This window comes from Chenopodium album, chromosome 20 (assembly GCF_948465745.1).
Source record: "Chenopodium album chromosome 20, dcCheAlbu1.1, whole genome shotgun sequence".
Classification (NCBI taxonomy): Eukaryota; Viridiplantae; Streptophyta; class Magnoliopsida; order Caryophyllales; family Amaranthaceae; genus Chenopodium; species Chenopodium album.
In genome coordinates, this window is record NC_137853.1 from 10,075,822 (window position 1) to 10,095,170 (window position 19,349).

Here is a 19,349-nt window from a genome sequence, read left to right on the forward strand (position 1 = left end):
AATTTAATTGACCGTTAGTTAGAGCTTGGACATCAGACATATATGTGCCATTTTTGTGCATCATACATAATAAGTGCAAAATGACTTGCATTGTCAACTGCCACATATGGCAATAATCATACATACACGCTATTAGATACTCTGTAATACATTATTATAATATGTATACAAGTGTATAGGATTGAATGTAATACATATAAAGATACGCATACAAATGTAGCATATACATTGATTGACAAAATATATGATAAAATTACGTGGAGCTTTGTGTATTTTTTAATTGCTATCTATAGCAAAGTAATCAATTTCAAGGAATCTAATATGGGCTATAGAATAACTTGGTTGAAACTTTATCTTGTTTAGAATTGTATTTTCAGCGCCCTCTTTATTTTTAATTATTTTAAACTTAATTGTCCATTTAGTTCATGAAATCAAAGCATGTAGTCCGCTATTCTTGAGGTGGGTGTATCATTTTTTTTTTTACATAGTAAAGTCAATCGGGTCCCAGTTGAAGGCTCCTATCACAAGAAACCTAGCTGCTAATGCCCTTATGCCCTAGAGGGGTAGGGGTGGGATTTGCTGCTGGTGAAGATCGAACCTTGCATCTCGCGGATGCAAAGTGGCCTCCTGTGCCACAACAAAGAGGTCTCCCGCAGGTGGGTGTATCATTTGGAGAGACATATGGGGTTTCAAAGGAAAAGCTGAAAATCCAGCAAAGCCCAAAGTTGGCATCGTCTAAGGTGCGCTGATGAGGAATTTATGAGCATGTGTAGAGCACTTTTCAAAAGCTAGCTCAATATGAGAAAATAAACCCCCTTTATGTTGTTGTAACATATAGTAGAGCCCTTCACTTTTTCTAATGAAAGAAATTTTAGAAAAAAATACTGACTGTATAGACTAATTTTATTTAAGGTTAACAATGTACGTAGTACTTCATTTAGAGCAGATTAAAAAAAATCTGACTCAGACTCGATTTTTAGCCTTAAAAAACTAGAACTTTAAGGCGTTTTTTTATTTCTGGAATTAAAGAAAGAGTTTTTTCAGATGAATGTATATAAATTAGGTGTTTGATAGTATGAAATAATACAAACAATTTAAGCTTTAATCTCAGGAAAGAGAGGTTACATAAACAACATTTCTTTTAAGTACAAAAATAATGTTGCTTGCATAATTGCATTTCACTAATAAAATTGCAAGAAAACTTCATAAGACCCCTAACTCATTTACTATGACAAAGCCTGTTGGATTCTAAAGAGGAATTTCCCATGATTTTCCCTAGTCCCTACTTAGATCAATAAGGAAGAAACCATTTGCACAATCTACATTAACAAAGCAAAATGGGCTCACGACCTGTCCTAGTACTGCACTACGTGTAATACTGGCGAAAAAATTATCCACAAAAAAATTAGCTACAAAATTGGTACTGAAACTATGCCAGCAATAGTTCAATGAGCTGAACTTGCTTTTGCTTCCTTGCGGTTTCTCTCAACAATACTCTGAAACTCTTTCTCACTTGCAGCAACTAGACTCTTGACAGTATCAAAGGCAGTCAGCCGAATACTGCAACCAGAAAACATTGGGATATTATAAACATTTTGTATGAGAGTGAGAGTAACTCAAATTTAATCAATCCCAGATATGAGTTAGTAGTGCAAAGCTGGGAAAATCCAGCTAATAAAATAGAAAATCCAAATTCTTCACAAGCCAGATTTCACAAGTTTAGATGTACAGAAAATGATAGAACAAACGACCTGCTTGGAGTGTTAACAGATGGTTAAAATGATGGTGGATTCGTATGCAATTTGCAAGGAAAGTCCCATGCCAATGTCTATGGTGATGCTCATCGATTCCACAACCAAATATCTATTTTATTTATTAATATCCATTTTAAACTATTACCACTTGAAGAGGAGGTATAGAGTGGTATAGAGTGGGTGATGAAAATTTACGAGGGAAATAAAAGCGCATATTTGGGGATGAAGTTCTATTGCCATGAAGATTGGCAAAGGACATTTTTTAGAAAAATACATTCAAATTCATTGCCAATAATGCTACAAAACAGGCCGGATGGGTATAAATTTCTATGAGGTAGATGCATTTTGAGGAGATGTTGAGTGCAACAAAAAAGGAAGAAGATGATGGGCATAGGTTAAGACGTACCTGCTGTTTGGTAAGTTTTTCAGAGCATTGGGGAGAAAACCTCTATAGAGTCCAACCCAGCCATCACGCTCCAAAATTCCTTCACAATGCAAAGAAATCGAAGAAAATCAATTGAATGAACAGGATTGAGGAAAAATAGCCAATAAATATTACTTAGCATTAGTGGACAAGATGGACGATACTAAATAGATTTTAGACAATTCAGCAAGATGATTGTTTCTGGGAAATCAAACTAAGTTTCACCTGCAACTCTGCAAGTTCCCAAGTAGATTAATATAACAAATCATGGTCACATAGTATTGCATCAACCAGTGACCATAGATCGCTTTTCCATTACAAACAACAGAATATTAGAAACCTGTGAGCTACACAACGTGCATCATCTACAACAGTTCACAAATTTAACATTCAAGGACGTAATATATCACAAGCACATGATAAGAGTTAAGCTCACTGAGTTGACAATCAATATGTAACAAATTCACAGCAGAGACAGACTAAAACAAAACATGTCACATTAATATTATCCATTGCTGTCTGGAACTTGGATCTACACAGCAGTTCTTGTTGAAAAACACTCTCAAGATCATTTCTGATGTAAGTAGTGGAAAAATACAGCTATATCCTCCCCAGATCATGTATCAATGCACCTACCAAATTGAGAAACTGCTAGCATATGCCCCACAAATATGAGACTTAATGTCAATAACTGTCTATCACAATTGACAGATTTTAATGTGTAAAGATATTCAAAAACTCACCTGAAAAGGCATCAAGAACTGTATTGTATGGTGTACCCCTCATTTGCATCTGTCTTCTAATAGTATCCAGAGGATAGCACGTAAGTGTTGCAAGTGTAGCTGACACCAGTGCTGTTACCAAGGATGTTTCAGGCCTGTTCTGGTACTTCTCTGGCAAGGACTTCTTCACCCTGATAATTCAAAGGAGTGACAACCCATGTTAACTGCAAACTGTTATTTTAGTCTCCACGACGAGTGCAAAAAGAGAGTACCAGCAAAAGAGTAAGCTCACAAGTCAAAAACGCAGAAATTCACAGCAATGTAAGGTGCTATTCCAATAAGAGAAGGGCCAAGACCATTGTAGAAAGAAGCAATGCCTTCCTCCCTTAGCATGCTTAAGGCTATCTGAAACTTCCGTGAAGGATTTAGATATTTGAAATTTAACCTGGCCCATATAACCACTAACAGTTCAGCAGGCTTACCTGAGATATGGTTCTGTATCCTGGCTCAACTGCTAATCTTAGCCTCAGGACATCTAGGGGATATGTCACCTATAAAGAGATATAAACAATCTTTTCACAGGACCTCCAAATTTTAAGGAAACAAACTAGTACTCATTCATTTGAGTTCTTGATGCATAATCTCTTCAAAAGTTCAGTGTAGATTATATAAATTTATATCTATACAAGTTAAATTTTAGGAACAGAGTTCAAAAGGTGATTGATATAACAAGGGGAATATCATTAAGTGAAGAGAGTAAGGACATCATTCAACAGGCTAATACATAGAATTTAGAGATCCAAAATTTTATATTAACTCACAAGGGTTGAAGTCATGCCTGCACAGGCGCCAGCTGCTAGCCTTCCCAAAACTGATAGTTCCTCATCCTTTCCCCGAAAAAGTTTCTGAAGGACCGAAGTATAAGGTATATCAAGCAACTGAAAATACCATTGACTACAACGACCATGAAAGATTCAAGTATCACCTTGTAGCTCTCATAAGCAAATAGTTGTACTGCACTGTAGGGTATGATCCGTATAACCTGTAAGAGATATATATTTAACTTACTGCATCAGAAAAAGGCAACTATAGTGATAGGGAAATAAAGCAACAGCTGATTTCAAAGTTAAAACCTGAGGAAGGTTTCCTTTCCAGTATCCTCTAATGCCTTCCTCCTTTCCAATCACACTTATTGCCTGAAGAATACAATTCAGAGAATAAATGAATTAGCAGGTGTACAAGGTCTCCAGTTCCCAAGAGAAGAAGTATAACTTGAATCATTCAAACTAAACACATCTTAAAGCATCCCTGTTTCCAATATTGGCCTGGTAAAAACCATAATCCACATTTCCAAATAGAGTTTGTACCAGCTGCACTCATATTAGCGCAAACAGTAATAAAGGATCTCACATTATTAGCTATGAAACTTGTCGAGGCTTCTTTGACTTTCAATTATAGTGGACTAAAGCTCTAGACATAATGACTCATCCACTATGTATTCCTTAATTAAAGTAATAAAAGTGAGTTGCATACTGCATTAAGGATCAAATAGAAACCTCTCCTGTGTTGCCGGGGTAACTCAGGCAAGGCCGAAAAGGCATAAGGTAACAATTATACATTCAACCTCTCCTAGCCTATCTAAAGCATAAGCAACTTTTGAGACATTAGGATAACATTGATGCGCATGCCAAACCTAGTGTCACCATCTCCATCTTATTCATATTTTTAAGATCCCAAATATTTATCGCAGCTTCTTTTCAACTTGTCATACCTCATAACGAGTCACTGTATCCAATTTACAAGGATCAGAGAACCATCTGCCAGAAATTCCATCTATTAAGCAAATTTTGCATCAGTGCAAAAGGTTTGGTGATAATTTACAAGTCTTCTTATTGCAAGAGCTTAGCAATTCTATTAGTGTGCATAGATCTTATAGCCTAGGTTCAAAGTTTCAAACATGTGTATAGAAGCAATAGAGGAAGAATATATGGCCCATATTCTGACAGTATAATGACCTACAATGTCAAGATGAGTTAGTATTCTAAGTCAAAAAATCTCTAAAACAAATGAAGTTACTTAATCTATACAGAAGTTGTTTCTCTATACTGCAGTATCTTTGTTAATATGTACAGAAAACAAGGCTGAAGCTTCGGATAAAAAATAACTTTGAGCAGATCCTCATTACTTTGCATAAATAAATTGAGAGGGATAGAACCGCAGTTGTCAGGTAAAAATTATCCTCTGGCTTCCACAAACAGCACAAGCAATCAAGATAATCAGATATAAGCACTTGATAATCCAAATGCACCCACTATAACTACAGAGCACTATGAGACCAATTGCTTAGAGTCCTAAGAACATCTCTTTTCAAATCAACTGACTAGTTTTTCTTTGCGTATCTTAAAGCAATTTGTATATGGGACAATTTCTCATCAAAACAATCGTTTATGAGAATTCTTAGGGATGAAAGTCACTAAGTAAAACTGAGCAAGGATAGGTCTACCAAAATATAACAAAAGCCGACAAACCTCAAGAAATCCCATAGCCTTTTTTGCACTTTCTTGGCCTACTCGCACTCCATGAGTCTGCAAGGCACAAAGGCACGTAAACATCAATTGTAAGCAAACTAGCATTTCAGTAATAAGATATTCTAATTTCAACCTTCCATGAATGTGAATTGGTAAAGATGTAATTCATTGCTATTATATAAAGTGGTAGTACATGCGTACAGCAGAAAATTCTCATTTTAAATGACCTTTTCACATGCAAATTCATCATAAAAATCTTAGCCCGACATCAATAATAAACAGTTAAAAAACAGAAAAATGCAAGTGGTGAGCTAGTGGCAGATGGACATAACAGACTCCACAGGACATAGAGTTAAAAAGGAGGAACAAGTTTGTAGATATAGATGAAGTGTTGCAGTGTTGCACACGGTGGATACATCAGGGGGATTTCTGTCATACTAATAGCTATTTTGTAATCAATTTGCATCAATTTGACAGAATAAAGATGTAGGATGGGCTACAAGTAACAATTGTCTTAGTATGGATACAATTATACAAATGGGTGGTTAGTGTAACTAATTAGCAAATTAATTGGTTTTGCCAGAAGGAAAGTAAAACCTTTCACCCACTACTGAATCTATGGGATGCCAGATTAGCTTCAGAAACAAAATGGTTCAAAATCATCAAAAGGCAATTAATTTCCAACATTTTCCTCGTTTATTGTGCTCATTGTATAATTTCTTCACGAGTAGTCTGGTATTTTACAACATAATCTTTTTCTGATCACCATTACTTACAATTTATGAATAACAACGTTATTTTTTCTTTCCAATATCACTTTCCATTTCCATCTAATGAATTTGACAAAACTTCATTCACATTTCACAAAGGTAAAGATCACTAACTAAAACATTAAACATCATAGTGGACTGAGGCGCTGTTGCTTTGTTAGAGATTAGAGACATGTTGATACAGATTGCACAAACATATACAACTATACATACAAAGCAGAACGGGGGCTCACGAAACTACTTAATTGGAAGCAACAATAATACATGTTAAACATTAAAATCACACAAAATGGATGATTAAGACATACATATTCTATACCGAACAGGCTGTTTGCTAGGAAAATGGCAAGATTAGTTTACAATCAAATCCAAATAATTATTAATAATACTGCATACATAATCAAAGCAATAAGATATTGTCATGCCCTCACGTAACACCTACCATTAGTCCATTAACCCCATGAGATTAAATACACAAATGAATAGAATGGGCCCCAAAGACAGCCACAAGGCACACCTACCATTAGATCATATATTCATATTGTATCATGAAGGTGGCAGGTCAGAGGCATGCCACACTATTAAAACACAGCCAAATACTTGCAAAATTGTCAAGAACTTATGCTAGAACAGAATCTTGCTTTGCTCCAAGAGAGTGTCCTTGAACCCCAAAACTATTTTAATGCTCATTTGGATAACTTATTAGAAACATCCAACAAATACCCCGGGTGTATAATACATTCAACGGCAATTTCAAGCAGTTCGCTTCGATAAACGTATAATTGTTTATGTATTTTCCATAAGTCAACAAGTGAAACAGCCAAAGATTAATTTACAGTTAAATTAAATAATTGTATATACTACGAATTTATTAATCAATGTCTGTATTTTTCCATTTATTTTCAGGCACCGACAAAAACAAGAAATTGCCCATTGCATTTTCTAAGAAACTATAATCCCAAAAAAAATAATAATAATAATAATAATAAATAAAAAACAACCATGCTCAGGCAAACAAGATTATATTCTGACAAACCAATATTTTATTACCAAAGATATTAACAACATAATTCCATTGACTTCGATTAATTTCATGTAGTATACCTTGGATAAATAAACTTATAAATTATTCAATCAAACAAACAAAGAAATTGAACACAAGTGATCATTAATTCCCATTACATAACAAAATTTCAGATAATTAAACCAAAATTCTCAAGTGTGTACAATTGCTTGCCAAATTTCCCAAATTTCGAAAAATATAAACAAGAAATAACCTGCATAAGAAGCTTAATTCGATCAAGCGGAGCAGTGAAAGTCTTAGCAGAAGCACCAGCAATAGCGCCAGCGGCGAAAAGCGCAGCGTCTCTAGGAACAAGCGCAAGCAAAGCAAGAGGGTGTTCGAGCAACTGGGTAGTAGTGGGTTCAAATTCTCTCTCCTCTTTCTTGGCCGCCATTGAAAGACAAGCAAAACCATTGTTGAAACATTTGGGTTTGAAATGGGGGTGTTTAAAATCAGCCATTTCGATTGGAGAAGAAGTGACATTGCAAATTTCAAGGCCTGGGATTGCTTTGTACGTAACAATGGCTTGATTTTGATTTGATTTCATTTTCTGGGTGTTGTTGAAATTACTGGGATTTTGGGAATTTGGGGAGAAAGGAGAAGGGTGAGAGTGAAGATAAGGTGAGGGGAGAGTTGTTTGTTAGAAGGGAGGGAAGAGGGGAGAAAGAGAGGGAAAGATGTCAGATTTTGGGGGGTTTTGCATTTTTTTTTTTATTATTATTAGAGAGGAGAGGAGAGGAGGGGAGGGAGAAGAATGGGCATGGGCCGAGCCGGCACGATTGCGATTCGAGTCACTGGGCGTGTGCGTTTGAAAGCTTCGGGTTTTGGGTTGAGCTACAAGTTATGTAGCGGTTTTCAGTCTTTTAGTTTTGAAAATCAACAAATATTCACAAATTTTTATATGTGGCTGGCCATATGGTGTGGTTGGGTTACTCGGTCAATCAGGGGTTATGTGACCAGAGTTACTCGGTTGATTAGGGATTATCAGGTTGGGGTTTACTCGATTAGTCATGGATTTAGGGGTTACTTGGTCGGTCATGGGTTACCCATTCAGTGTTCTAGTATGTGTTAGCTTGTGACACATTTAATGTTGTGAAAGGTGTCACACACCCATCCAGTGTTTTGTTGTTTAAATGAAATTTTGGTCCTTAAAATTAGATTTTTACTTTACAATGATCAACATTTAGGGTCATGTGTTCTATTCACAACTTAACTAAACTTATTAGATTTTATTAAAGCTTATCTTAGTTGTAGTTTAAACTTGGGTAACTCTTATCAAAACTTACATATTTCTTGAACATAACTTATTAAACCTGAAATAAGTGAATCTAAGGTTAACAGAACAGGCCCTTACATTAAAATTCTCTCTTAAAATTATTAAAATAGGGAAGTATTAGGTAAAACGTGTATAAATACTTTAAGTGAATTATTCGTTAACATTGCCTAATCTCTTTTTAGAAGTGTGAGCAAGATGGTGTGTTGCAAATATACCAAAACGAAAATACATTATTTTAAGGAAATTTTGACATTTACTAGCGAAAGAACCTTGTGTCACATTTACTACCGGTTTAATATTTTATTTTATTTTGCTACCTCTAAACGTTACAACATATAGCTTTTGCTACCACTTAATCGACTCCGTTTGGTGGGGCCCATTTTTCATTAAATAATGATTTAATTTATTAAAAAAAAACTTTAAAAAAAATATCCCAGCCACTCTACAGCCTGTGAGCCACCTCCCGTCAGCCGCCCCTCCCCTCTGTGCTGGCTACCGGTGCCCAAATGATCTGCCAGCGTCGGCGACCCCACCCCTTCCCCTTTCCCACTCTGCTCGGATTACTTCCATTAATGGCGAACAAAATATTAATAAAATCCCTTGAAATTACAGAAAAAGAGAGATAATTAAAGAGAAAACTCATAAATTGGTATACTTGCTTAGCTTCCAAATAAAAGGGATGAATTGAAGGTTGATTCCGGCGTTTTCGACCTCGGTTCCTAGCATTGAAGCGTCGAAAATGGATCGAAGAGCCATTGAAGTGATTTGATAGAAGATTTTGATTGAAATTAAATCACAATAAAAGCAATTAGGGTTTTGAAAAGAGGGGAATGAATTTTTTGTGCAGCGATGGTGGTTACCGATTGGCGGAGATGGAGTCCAAGCATTATCTTGTATCAATGGGGGCATTCATCTTGTATCAACTGCAGCGACGTGTACTCGCTTCCATTGATGGTGGTGCGGGGCTGCTGGTGGAGCGAAGCTTCTTGCGGTAGGTGGTGCTGCAAGCGGGAGTGTTGGTTACGATGCTCGCTGCAGTGTTGCGGTGGGGGTTGAAGTGTGGGCTGAGCTTGGTGATGTTGGAGAGAGCAGGGGAGTTGTGGTGGTTCGGTGTTGTGGGTGATGGTGTGAATGGTGGTGATGCTGGAGGTGCAGCTGGAAGGGGTTTGTGTGGTGTTTGAGTGGTTGGTGTGGTGTAGGTTAGTAAATTGGTGTGGTGATGGATAAATTGGGCCCCACTTAATACCAACATTGAAGAAACCGTTATGTGGTAGTGAAATACATAGTTAGGGAATTTGGGTGGTAGTAAAGTAAAATAAAAAAATTAAACGAGTAGCAAAGGTGACCCTACGTGCTTTTACTGGTAGCAGATGTCAATTTTTTTTTTTTACTACCTCCGTTTCTTATTAGTTGCAACTTTGAGCTCGACACGGATTTTAAGACAAAATTTCACAATGGTTGATCAATGAATTAAAGATAGGTAATTAAGCAAGGTAGGAGAGAGAAAGTAAAAGTAATTAATTATTTAACCACCACCACCAATAGCACCCACCACACAACCGTCGGCCAACAGCACCCACCGCGCCACCGTCGACCGCAACACCCACCTTGAAACCACCCACGTCACAGCCTTAAACCACCGCATCTTAACCCAAAATTGCCTGAAACTACACACACACACACGAACAGCCGTAAAACCACTCCCTCTCCATCTGAACAACCCCGATTTCACCCTCTCTTAGCTCGGAAAACCCCATAACCACCCCCTTTTAGCTCAAACCACCTTAAAACTACCCTTTCTCAACTCAAACCACCTCGAAATCGTACACCCTCACTCAACCCCAGAACCACCCACAATCACCCTAAATCGCTCAAAATCTACCCCTACTCACCCTGAACCACAACGAAACCACCCTCAATCACCCTAATCCACCCAGAAATCGCCTCAAATCATCCCAAACTAGCCCACCCACCCCTCAAACCATCAGATCTAAACCATTTCTTTTTCAAAAAAAAAGAAGAGAGAGAGAAATAGGAACGGGAGGAGGAGGCGACTTTGATGGTGGTGATGAGCATCGACAATGTTGAAGATGGGTGTTGTGGTGGTATGATTTACGGTGGTTAGATGTAGCGACGGCGACGGTAAAGGTGGGTGTTGCGGTGGTCTGATTTGTTCGTGGGAGATGAAGATGGAAATAATATTTTTGATTTAATTGGGTGACATAACTTATGTTAAATAAGTTAGATTAGGAATTTAATAAAATATGAATTATGTAGTTAATTGTGTTTATGAGCTCTTTAGTAAGGGTATTTTTGTACTTTCATTTGAAAAAAACTTACTTAAAAAGGAAAAAAATGGAAAGTTGCAACTAATGTGTAGCACCCTTAAATGGCAAAAATTGCAACTAATATATATGTAACGGAGGTAATAACTCACTTTACTTTACCCAAAGTACCATTTTCACTTACGGGTACTCCCCTTCACCATCTTATCCCGCAATATTTACTCCTTCATTAAGTATTTTATTTTTTTTTTTATTTTTTATCATGATTATCTTCAATTGTATGAGTTTATACTTGGTGCACAGAGTTTTATATGCGGCTGACCGCATGGTGCGGCCAACCACAATCAACCGTCCTGTCTATTCTGTCAAGTGCTAACTTCTTCACGGGTCGTCGTCTTTATACGCCTTAAATTTTCTCTCTCCTTTAACCAAATTTTAATCCACCGAAATTTCAATGCACCACCTTCTTTAACCTCCGTCGATCGTCGTTTTCCAGCGAACTTTTCTCTCTCTCCTCAATAATCCGGCTTCATTCTCTGTTTCTCTCTCTTGGTTTGTAATCTCGCAGCTCACTGATCTCTCATTGTAGCATTAATTTTTGAATTTCAAATTTTCAGTTGATTCATTTTTGATGGATTTGGAAATTGCGTGGAATTTAGGGTTTTTTAATTTTGAATTTGTTGATTTTTTTTATTGAAGTTTGATCTGGAGGATAAGGTGATTAATTGGGCTCTGAGAATGAAGAGGGAGCCAGTAATGGATGATCCATTATCATCTTCTAAATCGTTTGCTAATTATAAGAGTGATTTAACTACTTTATCTGATTTGCATATAACAATCACTCGTTATTGTCCTCGATTGTGGCGGAACCTGTTGATTCGGATCTATTGTTGTCTCCTCTACAAGAGGACGATCAAGAAATAAAGATGTTGATTTTAGCTTGCATTTTGAGGATTCTGATTACTCTGATGTGTTAGTGAGTACGAGAGGTGGTGGTGGTGTGGTGGAGTTTAAGGCTTTGAGGTGGTGTAGGATTAGGGGTTACTTACTTGGCCAGTGGTTACTAGGGGGGTTACTAGGTCCGGTCAGGGGTTACTCGGGGGGTTACTAGGTCCGGTCAGGGGTTACTAGTGGGGTTACTTGAGGGGTTACTAGTAGGATTACTAAAGTGGGGTTACTTGAGGGGTTACTTTAGGGGTTACTTTTAGATCACCCTGCCGCACTGTGCGGTCAGCCGCACCAAAAACGCACTGTACTTGGTAAGTACTAGGCTACTAGCAAGCTTGTGGAGTTGTGGGCAAAGTGGCTATTTAATTTTTCCGTTATTATTACAACCAAAAAAAGATAAAAAAAATTCAGGCACAAAAAGTAGAATCAAATTAAATTAAATTGAATTACAATGTCGTTTATTATTTTCCAATACAACCATACTCAAGAAAAAAAAAAAAAAAATACAAGCTTTCTTCCAATAAAAAAAACTCTCCTTACCCAAAAAAATGAACTTTTTTTTTTTTTTTTTGTGTAAAATGGAGACTATAGAATAAATTCTTGAAATGCATATATATACGATTAATATGCGTATCTCCGTCAGCCTTTCTTTGGCCGCATTTGCATCAACTTTCCAATAATTTTGGATGTTTGCCGATCAGAGAGTACTTTTTTTTTTGTTTTTTTTTTTTTTTTTGAACTATTCTCATCGTTTTATTTGGCACCAAATAATGCATGTAGGTGAACTTTGATGAACTCCATAATCGATCCGTACGCTTAGATGAAATAATCAACAAATTCCTTTATCGATCCTTGGTTCATCAACATTGATATCTTTTTTCCATGGCCCCCGCCTGGAAAAAATCCTATATAGCATAATTAAATCTCATCAATCTCTCTACAATGATAAATATAGAGATAATATTTTTCAAAAAAAATAAATAAATATAGAGATAATATATATTTTTGTAATTCAAGGCTAGTGTTTGAACCCTTAACCTTTTAAATCATACTAAAATGAATTAGTTCTAAATATTACAACAACTTTTATATAAATGCCATGCAATGGATGTAATTGGTACTTGTATATGATACGAAGTATAAGCTAATGTAAAAAAAATAAAATAAAAAATAAAAAAAAAACAATAATAAAAAAAATATATATGACATAGTGTTGTAATAATGTGTATCTTTGTGTGTCAAAAAAAAAAAAAAAAAAAAAAAAAAAAAAAAAAAAAAAAAGAGTTTGTATCTTATTGTCAAATTTGATGAATTTCTATATTACTTAGCTTGTTGCTTTTAGGGGTGTGGATAAATTTGTACAAAAATATACATTGTTCCACAATAAAATGCAAATATTTCAAAAAGGACTACTTGTAAAAAATTACACATAACTATTCTTACCTCTAGAAAATTTTGTCGTTGGTAGATGCATTTGCCACGTTCATGATATTTGGTTGGCCTGTAAGCAAAAATGTTTGCACATTACACACTAAACAATTTGTAGTAATCATGTTTAACATACATGATACTCTCACTGTCTCTTTTTACTTAAATAAGTGTATTTATCAAAGTGTCCAACTTTAGAAAAATATATACTTACAGAACTCAAACACGAGTAATTTAAGACATCTTAATAAACGGCGGTGAAAGTAATAATAATAAACGACGGTCATAGTAATAATATAAAATAGAGGGAATATTCAAAATTACGAGTTCATTATTATAAGTTATCGATAGAATATAGAGTCTCACTTGGAGGAGTTCGAAGGACAATAAAACAAGCCCCCATAACAACGTAGCAAAGGAGCAGAACTAATCCTTTCATGTAGTGAGAAGTTCCATCCTGCGCAAATCATAAAATTTGCATATTATAAAGTATTATTGTTAATTAAATTAGCTAATTGGAACTTGATTCATGATAATTTAATTAAATAATGGAATGAATTGTTTAATTACCTGTAAAGTGAAGGCAGTGACAATTATGGAGAGAGCTAGACAACCCGTTTCAATTGTGTTGAAATTAAGATCCATCTCGATTCCCATTATCCAAGCTACTATCACACACAACGGAACCTGCAAGAACAAAACAATCGATCATTAAGGGTAATACGAGAATTCATAGTTATATCAATTTAATCTACAATTAAAGTGATTTAGTAATTGAAATGACCTAAAGTGTACAATATATTGTTTAGGGACAGAGGAAGTAGTATAGTAATAACAAAGTTGTAAAATTTTATAGATCTATACATCAAACTTATAAATGGTACATTGTTTTTACTACGAAGTATGTATTTAAGAAGGGTACTTACCAAAAACATGGAAATTTGAGTAGCTGATCCTAGAGCAACACCCAAGGAAATATCCTGTTCAATTTGAATACAGTACAGTAGATTTAATGGATTAAAAATTAAACATTTTGTCATGTATTTTTAGAGATATAATACAAATTTTGAAAAACTGTTGGGAATATAATATGAATTAAACGATAATTATATTAATATATATGATCATATATATAACAATATATATAGAAAGAATAAACATACCAACTTGTTCTTAAAAGCAAAAATGACAGCTCCAGCATGTTCAGCTGCATTGCCTACAATTGGTAGCAAGATTATGCTGATGAAGCTCACTGATACGCCCCATGAAACTGAAGCAGTCTGCCATGCATCCAATTGTCACATACCACTAAATAACAGCATCCAAAATTTGCCACAACACTTTATTTTCAAATTTTATTCTAATTGATTTAATTAATTAATTTGGAATGATTAAAATAGAAATGGACATACTACATCCATTTCATCACAATAAACAATGTATGAATAGTGTAAAACAGAGGAAGTATTTGTTAACGCACAACTTTGATAATTTTTCTAGTTTTGAATTAGATAATGAAATATCATTTTATTTTTACCAATACTACATTATTAGTTACTACCTCCGTTTCTTTTTAGTTGACACGTATTCCTTTTTAGTTGACACGTTTCCTTTTTGGGTAAATTTTTTACCTTGCATTTACAAGCTACCCTACTTGCTTTTTCATTCTCTATCACTCTCTCTCCTCTCCTTAATATATGTGCCTAAATCAAACGCGTCAACTAAATAGAAACGGAGGAAGTATAATATTGTTGGAAGGTACACGATGGCTGATGGACCTCCGGCTAGGACCTATCTTAGGAACGACGAGGGCTACAAATCGTGAACCTTGGGTCCACCACAACAACCGCCCAAACTTGAGTATTCTTAAATATTAGCTAAATATATATTTAAATAACACATTAAAAAAAAAAAAAAACAACTACTATTTGAGGACGAAGGGAGTACTCTGTAATAGATATTGATGATGAATTACCTCAATAGTGGCAACAACATACTCAGATAGCAAAGCAATAACAGCAGTCATTCCAACCAACCAAGCAAATCCACTCCAAAACCCAATAACAGGAACTTCTTCAGAAGTTTCTCCATCATCATCAGAATCCTAATAATAGTTTCAAAACATGAACAATTAGTTAGTAATCAGAATCATACCAATTAAGTCCTTAATTAATATAAATCATATATTGGCGATCGAGCACGAATGATTGAGTAATCACCTCTTGAGCCTCAAAGAATTGTCTGTGAGTCCATAATTGGAATACAAGGTAAGCAAAGTAAGCCACCAGCATTACTATACTGCTTACTCTTGATAAGATTAGTGTTGAGTAGGACACATCTTGAACAGATTTAACACCATAATTGAAGAGCAATGGCAAAATGTGGCACAATAATCCCAGCAATAAAAGGAAGCAATTTACATCTGCTTGTTTCTGTAGAATGATTAAAACAAAACATGTTAAACAAATTTATATACAAAAAACAATATATAAAACCCTAAGGTGTGGTTTTTAGAGTATTTAGTATTTTAGTGTATTACTTAGAAAAAAATGTCAATTATGAACTACATCATGATTAAAACATTATGGTAGCTTAGGGCCTGTTTTAATTTATTGAACCGAGCTGAATTCTGAACTAAACTGAAGAGGATAAACCCTTAGTCATATTTCAAACGGCTACTATAAAATTTTTAGTAACCATGTAGTATAAAATCACAACTTTTTATATAGATCAAGTTTACTTGATTAAGTACATGCATCCAACAATAGGACTCCTTGGCACACCAAATCAAAACAACAATGACATAATTAGGTTTACCTTAACTCATTTCAACAAAATACTTTTGTCTATAATAGTCATATAACACTACTGTATGTATCGTTTCAATTTTATCAGATATCTCATAAAAGACACAATAAGGCATCATATATCCGAGCTGAGTGGGTTAGTTAATATTTACCCTATCATACTTTTGCTCCTTGTTGAGATTGGCAAGGCCACCACAAAAGAGGGAAGTACCAAGAACCAAGAGAAGGTTGGAAAGAATGGAACCAAGAAGTGAGTATTTCACCAAGGCTACTTTATTCTGACTTAGGGCAAGAATTGCTATTATTAACTCTGTAGCATTTCCACATGTTGCATTCAAAAGCCCTCCCACTGCAAAATTCAAATACACATTTTGTCATTCTTTATATTTGGAAAAACAATTCTAATTAGATAGAATTGTATTTATAATAATATAGTGATGAGTAATATATAAATATATTACCTGTTGGACCAGTGTAACAAGCAATTTGTCTGCAAAGTTATAGACAAATAGAAATATAGTAAGAATAAGGAATACATGTTATGTTAAAAAAATGATTGAAGCAATTAATTAAAAAAAGATAATTAACTATTTTTTACAACAAAAAGTAATTAATAAAATTTAAATTATAAAGTTAAATATATAAAAATGTCTTAATTTGTAGACTATGATATGATTATTGATTAACTAATTTTAAACGCCATATATATATATATATAATTAGTAAATAAATAAAAAAAAATTATGCAACTTTATCAGCAATGCATCATTCCAGTAATAAAATAAGGAAGAAAAAGAAAAGAGCTTACTCAGTTATAAAGCTCACACGCTCCGCAAGTGGTGTAAGTGCAAGTAAACTCAAAGCAAACACCCATTCCTGCCCACAAATGTTACAAGTAAGAAAAATTAATCCATATGAAACTAGGCAGGTTTAAATTCAAATGATTTTTCAAATAATTAATTATATAATTGTGTATAATATTGTGCATATTATGATTAATCAATGTTAGTGTTTGCAATTTAATATCATAAAGATATCGTAAAAGCTTTATAGCCAAATTTCAAATATTTTTTTTTATCGACAGATACCTATGTAACAATATATTATCGACTGAACTAGTTATACATCATAGTTAGGTTTATTTCCTAATTAGCATATATTATTGGTGACACCACTTCTTGCTCAATATCTTTATTTGCACTTTAGTAGATTATTATTGTTACACTTGGCCAATGCTTCTTAGATAATGTAATTGAATAAGGAAGTGGTCCGTTACAACTAAAATCCTCTGACATACATAATCTCGTGATGGGCTGTTGCATAAAACAAAGTAAAATCAACCACAATCTCCCCCATAAAACTTCTAGTGTAGTGTATTACTTGCATTGATATGATACTCTTTCAACAACTGATTTTGTCATTGTAAATTTGATATTGTGGAGAAGGTATATACAAAGTATCATTTCTTTTTATTTCGTTTTCTTATAATTAGTTTCGCTTGTGATTTCGTCCGTGTACGTTTTATCTATAGAAACAGTAAAAATACTATGATTCAAAATCATGATAAGACATATATAAGTAATTAGACATTTTATTTACAATTTTTAATATATTAACAATTAATTTAAGATATAAATTTTGGACATTTTATATAAGTTTTTTTTTTTTTTTTTTTTTTTTTTTTTTTTTTTTTTTGGAATTTTATGTTTTATAGGTTGGTGGATCGACTCACAAAGAAACGAACTCAACCAATACTTTGTGAAAATATATTAAGTCCCATTTTTTATTTCTCTTATCATCAATTCAACTCAACGAATCAAAATATAACTAGTTTTAGGCCCAGGCGATGCCCCGGATTACCACATTATTTGCATGATACAAATCTTTACTAATATTTAAATTTTATTGAATGACATGTAATATCTTAATAGCTTAGTGGTTAGCACGTTGGAACTTAAACTTGAGGTCGTGAGATCAAATTAATCTTATAAGAGTCGTACATTTTAAACATGGAGTGAAAATCGGATTATATGAAAATTTTTCTAACAACGCTTTTTAATGTATATTATAGATAAAATAAATAAGGCTATAGCCTATAGGGCAAACAATTCGGGAAGGAGTAAGTATAATAAATTCAACACTCCCAACACTTGTATTAAATGTGCATGCATATTGAGAAATGTCAATAAACATGCATAATTTGTTTTTCTTTATCCTAGTGTTTATTATATTAATTGTATATATATATTATGAGTATCAATTAACAACAAAATAAAAATGGAAAAAAGTTGCTAATTGGCTCTTACCCTTCCAAAGTTATATTGATGAGCAGCAATAGCCAAAGGGATAGCAGGAAAAAGAAGAGCAAGCTTAGTACCCAAAAACACTTCCTGTAAATTAGTTAGTATATTTTTCAGCAACCCACACTGAACCTTATTAATTAGTTGAAGTTCAGATTTTCTCCTGAGGGAAGACGAGGACATGTTATGTGCCGTTCGCCCCGGCCGGACGACTTCTTTAGTCGCCGGTGCCTTCGATGCTCCATTCTCCAAACCTGCCCACACTGCATCTTGTGTACGTGATGAGGAGTCCATTTTTTTCTCTTCTCTACGTAGTTGAACACGAAAAACCCTAAATGAGGAAATTACTCGGTCGTTTCTAGAAACCAAAACAACAACAACAACAACAACAACAACAACGACTAAAATTGGATGATGTAATGTTGTTCGAGTAACTAAGAACTGTTACGTACCATTGATTTATACTCTGCTAATAAAGGAGAAGCTTTCCACGAAATTTCTCTGTTTTGTTTGTATATATACTTGAAATCTATAATAATGATGTAATGTTGTTCGAGTAATGTTGTGTTTCCTTTTTATTATTTTATTGTCAACCATACAAGGACCATCAACTTAGAGCAAGATTAGCCCTGTCTGGTCTTAAGATTTTAAGACATTGTCACATCAGATTTTATAGTTGTCATAGTTGAAAAATAATAGCAAAATAGATCAAGCAAAAAAAATCAATTACAATGGAACTACATCAATTTAATTGATTTAAAAATGCATGAAATTTTAAAATTATAAATATTGCATTAAATAGTTGTAAATGGGATCCATATTCAGAAAAAAGCTATAATATTGTACGTTTTTTATATATTTTTTATAGGCTTTTAAAGAAGACAAATAAATGATAATAAAATCAATAGGATATTTAGCTTTTATAATACATATATAGAGTAATTGTATTATGACTAGGTACATACATGATAAATATTAAAAACCAATAAAATCATGATTGATACGTGTTTTATTTATTTATTTATTTATTTATTTTTGCAACAA

The 19,349-nt window shown here is 34.1% G+C and overlaps 2 protein-coding genes across 2 annotated transcripts; both read right to left on the bottom strand.

The window, feature by feature from the left end:
• Positions 1–1,157: 1,157 nt before the first annotated feature.
• LOC145598048 (putative envelope ADP,ATP carrier protein, chloroplastic) lies at positions 1,158–7,949 on the bottom strand. Its single transcript, XM_081654338.1, has 10 exons — positions 7,476–7,949; positions 5,429–5,485; positions 4,034–4,096; positions 3,886–3,942; positions 3,722–3,805; positions 3,383–3,451; positions 3,193–3,305; positions 2,922–3,091; positions 2,161–2,239; positions 1,158–1,560 (listed from the first exon to the last, which is right to left on the bottom strand). The coding sequence occupies exons 1-10, from the start codon at positions 7,806–7,808 to the stop codon at positions 1,446–1,448; spliced, it is 1,140 nt and encodes a 379-aa protein (XP_081510464.1). The 5' UTR covers positions 7,809–7,949; the 3' UTR covers positions 1,158–1,445.
• Positions 7,950–12,200: 4,251 nt separating this feature from the next.
• On the bottom strand, positions 12,201–18,731 carry LOC145596622 (vacuolar cation/proton exchanger 3-like). Its single transcript, XM_081652824.1, has 12 exons — positions 18,312–18,731; positions 16,814–16,881; positions 16,467–16,495; positions 16,158–16,354; positions 15,418–15,630; positions 15,174–15,302; positions 14,362–14,478; positions 14,125–14,178; positions 13,769–13,885; positions 13,565–13,655; positions 13,214–13,271; positions 12,201–12,675 (listed from the first exon to the last, which is right to left on the bottom strand). Exons 1-11 carry the CDS (start codon positions 18,597–18,599, stop codon positions 13,216–13,218), a joined length of 1,359 nt encoding a protein of 452 aa, XP_081508950.1. The 5' UTR covers positions 18,600–18,731; the 3' UTR covers positions 12,201–12,675; positions 13,214–13,215.
• Between the last annotated feature and the right edge of the window lie 618 nt (positions 18,732–19,349).